Below are 11,524 nucleotides of genomic sequence, written 5' to 3'. Positions count from 1 at the left end.
GTCCAATTTTGTTCAAATTTCCAATGTAGAAGTGTCAACTTGTGCGAACTCTGAGAAAAAAGCTGGATAGAATTTATCTTTATTGATGTAACAAAACAACAATATCAATGTATCAAAATTTCGCCCAGATGTTTTTTTCTAAAGTACTTAAATACAAAATAGAATTTGTTTTATTGTAAACTAGCCGGACCCGTGCGCATCTTGCGCAACAAATATAAGTCTCTTTCAAATATCAACAGAAATCAGCTGTTCTATCAATCAAATATCTATAAATTACGTACGCTTGCGCTGCCACTGATGAATCTTAGCAGCTGTCGGTAATGCAGTGTTAGTTCTAATCAAATATTCACAATAGTGCGATATTACAAATAGATTACCAATTTTTGTTGTTATATCGGCCTACTGATTTTAAGATCGCGGGTTCGAATCGAGCTCAAGGCCTAACAATAATTTTTTATCATTATTATTGTTATGATAAATTTTTTTTTTTTCTTAATTGAAAAAATTTTTAAATTAGAATAGAAGAAAAATTTTTAGACAACTGCCAAAGCTCGTTGTATAGATCCATTTCGGGAACTGCTAAATTCCTTCATCGGCAACGTTTAGGCGCCGCTGCTATAACCATTCAGCCACCACATTATTTTTAGGCCTTGAGCTCGATTCGAACCCGCGATTACAAATAGATTACTTTATGTGCTAACAATCGTTTATTTTTAACAAATTATTTTAATAAAATATAGCTAAACAAATGCGCTACGACCAATACCACCAAAAGCTCGCTATTAGCACGCATCTCCATCTTTATAACCAAAACTTTATTTATAGATTTCGATTCCAAATAAGAGCGAAAGGGACCTGTACATAAAAACAGCAATTAGAAATAATGTATAAGATATGGTGTAACCTTTCTTTACTTTTCCTTTTGGTGGACCTAGAAAAGTTTGATTTGCTATTTACTAGAATTAATATTTATTAAAAAAATAATAATTTAATATTGCTATAGTGCAACAAAAAAAAAACAAAGCGGTTGGATATTTTCTTCGTATCATTTTACCCCCAAGGCTCATGGGCTACAGCTCCCGACCTTCAGTAATTTGTGTGTTAAATATATATTTTTGTAAGTAGGTACATATTTTAATTAAAAATAAAGTTTTTTGAACCGCATGTATGTATGAATGCAATAAATTAATAAAATATTATAATGAAGAAATTAGTAAATTAAAACGAACTCCACTAAAATATTTTTGTTACAAATTGCACATCCATAAATTTCTTTACTTATATTTATTTGAAACTATCATTTTTGCACAAGTACCCATTGACATAGCCATTAAACGTTAAATAATATGTCCAAGCTTGTGCATCCCACTTCCGAAATTCAACTCACATCATATGAAACCTACACAAAAACACACACACACAAATACATAGGAAAATCTCTCACATCCAAATATCGTTATATTCACTTTACAAGAAAATTAATATTTTATTGTTATAACAAACGAATAAAATCAAATCAAAACATGCCAACAACAACAAACATACCAAAAATCAACAGGAGCAACAAAAACAGTTATTATACAACATGAAGTACGAACGATAACAAAAGCTCACAATGGAGGTTACCTTAACTACCATACAAATAAATAAATGAAATACTCACACACATATATATATACATAAACAATTACATAAATGCATTAAGTGCGCAAGTACATAATGGACAAATGGTGGCGCGCCCCCTTATTGCAGAAGAGCATTTTACTGCTGCAGCATGTGGCACTTGCCACACAGTCTTATTCATATCGATAAACTCACACACACACACGCATTCACGTATACATGAATAATAAACGTGCACCATAGCGGGCAGGAGAAATAGACCAACCACCGTTAAGCATCCCTTAAATGCGCATCCTGCAAACAACACCACCACCACCAAATGCAAGTCGTTCAGTCATCAACCAAGAGCAGTCAACGCGACACCATTCAAGCGCTAGACAAAAATCAAAGTATCCAACATGAACTCAGTTTTAATTTAGTCCTTGACGCATTTATACAGATTTCGCCCAGAACTATAGCTAAAACGCAAATATTCGTGTAAACTATTTTCTCCGTGGATGGTCTGCGCTTATGGTGGCCATGTTAGCTGAGCTCGCGGTCAATCGAAAGCAATTAAAGAATAGTCTAAAACCGGTCACCAAACGCAGTTTTGATGGTTTAACCGTTATAGCAGACACCGCCGATTCGCTTTTGAACTCCCATACGCAAACGGTTGCCAGTGCCTCGCGCGGTGATTTTGGTGCCGTCGCAACTTCTTCGACTATAACGATTTCAAATTGTCACAAAATGTTGCTTAGCCGTAATTCATCGATTTCATCGTCACATGAAGAAGACTCAACGCAACTCAGCAACTCTATAGATCAAAAATATGATATTTTAGCGAATGGCACAGATAGCAGCGCCACCAATGGTCATAGTCCCGACGGTGGTCGCATCGGTGAACGCGTAGAATTGTGTTGTAATCGTTGTGGTAATTTTGCACAAATTATGAATACAAAAAATTATACTGGCGAAGAAGTGATAAAACGTGAAAATAATTTCAAATGTGATAAATGTTGTCATCTTAGTGTTGTGAATGGTGGTAGTGAAAGTGTTGGTAGTGTGGAGGATGACGAAGAAGAGCCAGATATTGGCATCGATGATGATATGATTGATCCAGAACTCGATCCTGACGGTGATGATGATATGGATGTGCATGAGAATGAGACATTAAGACTGCCAAAGATCGAGGAGAAGGAAACAACAATCCTGAAGGAGAATAGCACTAAGCCAATATTGAAATTTAGTGTTTCAGCAATTTTGGGTGATACGCGTGAAGGTGTGAGAGTGAGAAATGGTAAGAAAGTCAACTCTTCCTGAAAGTGATATTACAAATATAACGGGTAGGTTTTTCTGAACTCGGGCTTTTATTGCGAAACTCAGAAAGACAAATATTTATCTTCCGACAACCTGTAGCCGACGGTATATTAAAACCATCCTATTATTTTAACGGATATTTTCCCTTACCTTTGTACATTTCTTTGGTATAAGTAAGTCATGTGCGTCTCCTGAAATAAAAAGAACAATTACTGGTGTCTATGACACAGAATCATACATCAGAGACTTTTTAACTTTTGTTTCACTTTTCAATTGCCAACTCAGTCCAAAGTAGAACTATTTGGCAAGGATGATTCTCCGTTTAAATTCTAGGTTGACATTTCATTCGCTGATTCCTAGTTAGGCGAAGTTCATCGCAGTCCCGAATTTATATCATTCAACAACCACGTGGCTACAAATTAAAGAAATCCCACGATAAGGATTCGTCCAGTCTAAACCCTCAATTATTTTTAAAAGATTCGGAGAGGCCCTTTAGAGAGTTTTGCGGGACTACCTCTCTCGTAGATTGGCAAAAGTATTATAATGAATTTAGGGAAACCCCGCTTATTTGCAACCTTCTACTAACGTTCTTATCGCTAAACTGTTGAATAAATAACTCCAATATTCAATAATGCAAAATGGTCTTTATTAGACTACTTTGAAAATATTCCACAATAACTATTATACTTCGCAACTGATAGCGTGTTTAAATCAAACTGATTGGTCATGCCTCAGCTGGTGCTGCTTTTATACTCTTCGGTTTCCATATTGGCATATTTCTAGGCGTTTCTATTTCTAGAATTTACTAGTTCGCTAAAAAGATTGCATACTTTTGTGAGTATCTCAGAAATATGCATGTGTATGTGTGAGATATACTCTGCTGATGATTGCATACTTTTGTGAGTAACTCTTCGCTGCTGTATGTACATATGTGTAGACATAATGATTGATTTGTTTATGTAGATACAAGTGACTGCTTAGTATCGGTTTAGAGATTATAGTATGCCTTAGTGTTGCTAATATTCGTCACAGTATACTTAATATTCCATCAGGAGATATGCGCTCGTCCGACCATATTTGGCATATTATTTGGTGCATTTTCCATACCAACTCTTAGCCTCCGTGTAACGAGGAGAAATGCTACCTCCACTACTTTACTACAGTCTAGACGCCAGGTAGCCATTATGTTTCCTGCTCTTGAAACTTTCCGTCATCCGCTGGATTTTTTGGTGCAATTTTCCTACATTAATCGTATCAGAAACTGAACGATGTGTTTATAAAGTTAAACATGAATGGAAAACGGTTCTACACAATACAGCGTATAAAGAAAGCCCTTAATATAAGGAGTATGCCTTAGAAGTCTTCTTAAATATTGCCGGGACTTAATTGATAGTCTTAATTACATTGAAGTACATCCAAACCTAGCCAGATGTATCGGCTGCGTGCTAAATTGCAGGAAGATTATTTCGCTGTGGGGGTTGTATGAGGCGACAAAATCAGCTGTTAAATGGGCACGGTGGGGTATTATCCCCACTGCTATCGACGATGGTTATCCATCAACTGATCAGGCACATAATCAATGCCTAGCATAGCGGGAGCCTTGAGAACGGGCACCGGCTTGACTGTTTGTCGTTCTGCACTTTCCGCTTCTAGATCTTGTTTCAAAGAATATAGCGTTATCAACTGCAACGAATGGTAGTGCTTTTGGGTAGTTTAAGCGCAGGCCATATGTACAAAGTAGTACTGCGGCTTCAAATATTGGATGAACAGACCACATCATTCCAATTGGGTTTTTGAACCAATCACGACAGATTGGCGTAAGCACACTCAAATGACAGACGAGATACGCCAGTACACCGATGGTTCCAAAATAATGGAAAGAGTAGGGTGTGCGGTAAACTACGCTGATGCGGAAATAAACAGATCTTACAAGATGCCGAATCACTGTAGTATTTTTCAAGCGGAAAAAGTACTCGCGACCAGAACATTACAGATACTGGAGGTAAATAGCTTAAACTAGCGCTGCGTGAACCTTTATACTGACAAGAAGCAGCAATTAGGGCCATAATCTCACATAGCACAGCATTCAAAAGTGTATTTGAGTGCAAACAATTCTGAAAAGAATCGGGATAGGGAGAAACATAATCTCTTCTAGGTCCATGGGCATATAGATGGAAATTAAAAATCGGATGATCTTACTTCAAACTTTTACCGTAGTGATTGAAATAAGGCTAGAACTGCGCATGATCGACCACGCAGGTAAGGCGTAAATACAAGAAATGCGCTTTAAAGTATCGATGATCAGCAGTTCTTACAAACTTAGACTAACAAATTTGCTTGTGTCCCTCTGGGCAAGGTCTTCTGGCGTCGCATGTTTTCAGTGAGTCTCATCAGTGATAGCAGGTGTAGGAAGCGAGGTTTGGAGGAGGCAACAATCGAACACGGTTTGTGCTTGGGCCAGACCTGCTATGCTGAGATTCCAGCTAAAGGAAGTGGCACAGCTATTAAATGTAGATGCAGAAAGAGCTAGAAAACTTCTAGTATTTCCCAATAGGATGGAGCTATTTTATAACGTAGGACTTGGTTTATGATAGGGTTTTTCAGTTTGGTCGTTCAGCAAACTTCTGGTAGCACTGTGGACTTATTGAGTCAATGTGAGATCCTCACGGACCAGCCAGTTCAACAATGTAGACAATTCACCATCAATAATAATATGAATGTTAAGCATTTCATAATAAAAACAAGTAAAGGTGTCTAAGTTTGGGTGTAACCGATTATTATATACTCAGCGTGAGCTTCAATTGTACATTTCATTTCAGATAAATTACTTTTCTACATAAAACGTGGCACCGCCCCTTTAAAAGGCAAATGTCTGCCCATTTCCTCTTACAATAAAACTTGTAAAGTGAAATATCATTGATTCAAAACTATTTTTTGCTAAGTTATAGCTTATTATTCTATGTCTACGAGCCTTTTAAACTAGTTCTATATCTATGTTGCCGTGGTCTTTATCCGATCCCGTCCATTTCTACTAGAAATATTTTCTGATATAAGGAAAATATGTGTACACAATTTCATTACGGTATGTAAATTTTTCTTCGAGTTATGACTCCCGAAACATAGAAAATTGCATAGTCATAAAAGGGGAGGTGCCACACCTATTTGCAAAAATTTTAGTGTTTTCCAATTTAATGTTATAAATTCAATTTAGAAAGTAAAATTCTATTGATACAAAGCTCTTTTTCGCTAAGTTATAGCTTATTATTTTCGTCTACGACCCTTTTAAACATTTTTATACTCAGCTGAGCAGAGCTCACAGAGTATATTAACTTTTTTCGTATAACGGTAATCCGTAACGGCATAAACTAATCAAGATAGATATAGACTTCTCTATATCAAAATGATCTGGGCGAAAAAAGAAATTTATTTAGCCATGTCCGTCCGTCTGTCCGTCCGTCCGTAAACACGATAACTTGAGTAAATTGTGAGGTATCTTCATGAAATTTTGTATGTAGGTTCCTGGGCACTCATCTCAGATCGCTATTAAAATGAACGAAATCGGACTATAACCACGCCCACTTTTTCGATATGGAAAATTTCGAAAAACCCAAAAAGGGCGACAATTCATTACCAAAGACGGATAAAGCGATGAAAATTGGTAGGTGGGTTTACCTTATGACGTAGAATAGAAAATTACTAAAAATTTGGACAATGGATGTGGCACCGCCCACATTTGAAAGAATGTAATCTGAAAGTTTTGCTAGCCGTAATTTGGCAGTCGTTGAAGATATCGTGATGGAATTTGGCAAGAGCGTTACGCCTATTACTATATGTATGCTTAAAAAAATTAGCAAAATCGGAGAACGATCACGCCGACTTTTTAAAAAAAGTCAAATTATAACAAAAACTTTAATATCTTTACAGTATATAAGAAAATTATGTCAACATTCAACTCCAGTAATGATATGGTGCAACAAAATACAAAAATAAAAGAAAATTTCAGAATGGGCGTGGCTCTGCCCTTTTTCATTTAATTTCTTTAGAATACTTTTAATGCCATAAGTCGAACAAAAATTAACCAATCCTTGTGGAATTTGGTAGGGGCATAGATTCTATGACGATAACTGTTTTCTGTGAAATTGGGCGAAATCGGTTGAAGCCACGCCCAGTTTTTATACACAGTCGGCCGTCTGTCCTTCCGCTCGGCCCCTAATCCTTATCTGAACTCACTTTATCTTGGTATTAAAAATGGTCAATCCGACTATGACCACGCCTCCTTATTCGATATCGAAAATTACGAAAAATGAAAAAAATTCCATAATTCCATACCAAATATGAAAAAAGGGATAAAACATTGTAATTGGATTGGTTTATTGATGCGAAATATAACTTTAGAAAAAACTTTGTAAAATGGGTGTGGCACCTACCATATTAAGTAGAAGAAAATGAAAAAGTTCTGCAGGGTGAAATCAAAAGTCCTTGGAATCTTGGCAGGAATACTGCTCGTGCTATTACATATATAAATAAATTAGCGGTACCCGACAGATGATGTTCTGGGTTACCCTGATCCACATTTTGGTTGATATCTCGAAAAGGCGTCCACCTATAGAACTAAGGCCCACTCCCTTTTAAAATACTCATCACCACCTTTCGTTTGATTCCCATGTCGTACAAACACATTCTAGAGTCACCCGTGGTCCACCTTTATGGCGATATCTCGAAAAGGCGTCCACCTATAGAACTAAGTCCCACTCCCTTTTAAAATACTTTAATACCTTCCATTTAATACCAATGTCATACAAACACATTCCAGGGTTAGGTTCATTTTCCTACATGGTGATTTCTCTTATTTTGTCTCGAAAGCTCTCAGCTGAGTATGTAATGTTCGGTTACACCCGAACTTAGCCTTCTTTACTTGCTTTTTTATATAAAAGTGGGCGTAGTCTTTAAAAGATCTCGTCCATTTTTTCTAGAAATATTTCCTGCTATAGGGAAAATATGTGTACCCAATTTTATCACGATCCGTTAATTTTTCTTCGAGTTATGGCTCCCGAAACATAGAAAATTGCTTAGTCATAAAAGGGGCGGTGCCACGCCCATTTTTTTAAATTTGAAGTTTTTCCTATTTATTGTTATAAATACACTTGGGAAATGAAATACCATTGATATAAAGCTCTTTTTTGTAAAGATATAGCTTATTTATTCGTCCACGACCCTTTTAAAAATATTTTATATTAAAGTGGGCGCGGTCCTTAACCAATTTCTTTAATTTTTCTTCAAAGCATTACTTATAGTAAAGGCAACCTCTCTGCCGAATTTTGTTACGATAGGTTTAACCATTTTTGGTTTATGATTAATAATATTTTTAAAATTGATTTTACCACAAGTGGGCGGTGCCGCGCCCATTATAAAAATTGTATTTCAAATTTTTATCAACAGTCTCAACATCAGTCCACACGTCAAATTTCAACATTCTAGGGGTATTATTTACTAAATAATCAGGTTTTTTGTGTTTTCAAAAATGTTATTTATATAAAAAGTGGGCCTGGTTATCAACCGTTTTCGCTCATTTTCAATACCAATCTATTCTGGATCCAGATAAACATGTTATCATGTTAACGGACAGACGGACGGACGTACGGACATGGCTCAATCAAATTTTTTTTCGATACTGATGATTTTAATATATGGATGTTTATATCTATCTCGATTCCTTATATCTGTACAACCAACCGTTACCAAATCAAAGTAAATAAACTCTGTGTGCAAATCACTCTGATAATAATAAGGGTATGTTTCGCAGCGCTTTGCAAAAAATTATCGCACGATCCTGCAATCCTGGGATAAAGATTTCCTCAACGAACTTTGTGAAGTTAGTCAGCTTTCTATTACGCTAAACAACCCATTGAATCCAACTATTTTCCCCTCCTTTTGACTTGCAATTGTCGAAGTAGATTGTCGCTTCCTGGCTGTTGGAATCCCTCTGCCTTGCAATGAAACGTGCTAATATTCCGTGAGCACAACATAAAATTGTTTTGGCGTTTTCTTTTCTTAAAATAATGTCGCCCTTTTGGTACTTCTCATCACCCTCTTGAATTTGTGTGTTGTTTTCACAAAGTATAATCCACTAAATAAGAAAAGGCATCACACTATCTTCAAATAGAGCCATTTTGCATTGCGCCAGGTCACCTTTCAAAACTTAGAATTTAAGAGTCCAACATGAGGATAACATTTTTTCCAGTAAAGTAAACACCATTGGTCTTCCATGGGACCGACGATATGAAGTGTTATGATATGCTTTGATATGCAGATGTGATAGCTCATTAAGTAGAGCACACAACTCATATTCGGAGTACGCCGATTCATCAGCTAACGACGGACCGCACAAATTTTATTTTATTTTTAGTTGTTTGCACATACTCCTCTGGTTTAGACTCCAACTAAGCTCTGCACACTGGTTTTTATGAGATCCGGTATTATCTATATTCAAACCGAGATTGGTTTGAGAACAAAAACGTTTAAGATTAAGGCTCACACTTTTAAACGAGTAACGTATTTAAAATAAGTATTCTCTACTTAAAATTACAAATTTTTAGTTGTTTTATAGTTCGTTGATATGCCAGGTTGTGTTGGTTCTCCGCCTATCACACCGAGGGTCCTGGGTTCAACTCCCGGGAAAAGTAACATGACAGTTTTGAACAAAGTTTTTTTTTAAATTAGAAAATAAAATTCTAATCGGGGTCGCCCTGGCAAACACTCCGAGTGTATTTCTGCAATGAAAAGCTTCTCAGTGAAAATTCATCTGCCGTTCACATTGGAAAAGAAGCTCGGCCTAAATCTCCTCGGAGTTAAATCGCGCCAAATACTTTTTTTATTTAATTGGAAAATTAATTACGAAAAACTTTTTTTCTGATCATAAATCAAAATTTGGGCCAAGTAAGTTATTGCACTCAAATTTTAAATTATGGAAACTAATTTGCTGCTCATAAGTAATACCAAATATAAACAAATCCTTTTCATAAACTAGACGAAATTACAAAAAAGCAAAAACAAAATGCACGTAAAGAGCAACGCCGCGTGAATTGGTGCCTGGAAGCAGAGTTCATTATACAATGAAAAATAAATAGAAAAAAACATTTTCCTTATTTTTCTCATTGTTTTGGTTGCGCTTAATAGTTTTGCGCTTTAGACTTGGTCTACGGATTAACTGTTTCAATTTTTATTCAAACTACATTCTATTAAACACCAACAACTATTGTTGTCTTTTTTAGGGCTATAAGCCCTCTGGGCTGGAGGCTGTAATAACAATCACATCATCCTAATCATGTTTAAATTATTGCGTGCGGTATGTTTTTGCGTCGCTCATAAATCCTCCAATAAAAACACAAGCAAAGTAACCAAATCAAATTCGTATAACCAGTTCCTATTCCTATAGGCACTTCCTTTTCGATTCGATAGCTTCCGTTGTATCTTCTTTGGCTGCACGCCGCTTGCTCAAATTTGAGGGTTAATTCGAAATGAGTTAACCGTTGGTTATGCATATTTTTCTATTGCAAAGTCTATGTGCGTATGAATATTGCTTTGGTGGTGCTCTCAATTGTGGTAATACGGCAGTTGCTCTTTTTTTTTAGAGCTTCAACAAAAGGAGGCGTAACGAATTATCTATCAGTCATTGTGTCTTTTTATCCCACAGCATTTCGAATGCCAAAAATATTGTTTCTTTTATGTTGGAATTATATTTTTATTGTTGTCGTTATGTGAAAATAATGTCAGCTGCTTGTGTATTTTTTACCGGTCCCACCACATACGTAAATGGGCAGAGCAATGGGTTGGTCAGGTTGGGATAAATTGGCATTAAATTCATTTTATTTTATTGCAATAAATTTTTTATAGATTTGCACTCAATTTTTCTGTGAATTTGCGAAAATTGTCGCAAGGAAAAGCAAAAAAAAATAGCACGTGTCTCTAAACGCACACACACATACATATGTATACATAAATATATCGGACCCTCCGCCGACTGTCGTTTAGGAAACGCCCTTAATCAGTATTTCATTTAAGAATGCCTTATTTCAGTCATAATTCTATAAATTTTAGGCAGAGGTTCATTCGTCATTCTTGAAACATATCTGAGATATCCCATCTCCAAATTTGCGGCAGAACTGGGTGATCTTCCCAAGCTTTATCAGATGTATAACGAAATAGCATATATATATACAGAGTAACATCCTATTTAGTTAAAATAAAAGGCTCCCTGTGGGCCTGTTGCTAAAATAGTGCAATTAACCAAATCATGCATTTGTGCTTTAGATCGATTGGAGTCACTTGAAATTATCAGATATGATCTCAATATTTATATTTAAATTCACGAGGTCTCCTTTCGTCGTAAGTGTTATGTTTCAATCAAATTTTGTATTGGAATCTTTGGCAACAACTTAATACTATACGTAAATAAAAACAAACACCTTTAGACGACAAAAAGATGTTTGTACCTAAGTCGTTTAGCTCTCAATATATATAAAAAACAAATAAGGAAGGATAAATTCGGGTGTAACCGAACATTACATACTCAGTTGAGAGCTATAGAGACAAAATAAGGAAAATC

The 11,524-nt window shown here is 36.0% G+C and overlaps 1 protein-coding gene across 1 annotated transcript in view; it reads left to right on the top strand.

The window, feature by feature from the left end:
- Positions 1 to 2,349: 2,349 nt before the first annotated feature.
- Positions 2,350 to 11,524, top strand: part of Dbx — a 73,694-nt gene continuing 64,519 nt past the window's right edge. The window contains exon 1 of the mRNA XM_067786705.1: positions 2,350 to 2,899. Coding sequence (XP_067642806.1) covers positions 2,350 to 2,899 — 550 coding nt within the window. The remainder of the gene's footprint in view (positions 2,900 to 11,524) is intronic.

The sequence above is a fragment of the Eurosta solidaginis genome, chromosome 5, assembly GCF_040869045.1.
Source record: "Eurosta solidaginis isolate ZX-2024a chromosome 5, ASM4086904v1, whole genome shotgun sequence".
NCBI classification, from domain to species: Eukaryota; Metazoa; Arthropoda; class Insecta; order Diptera; family Tephritidae; genus Eurosta; species Eurosta solidaginis.
The sequence above is the reverse complement of the archived record's forward strand: the minus strand, read 5'-3'. Positions and strand labels throughout refer to the sequence as shown.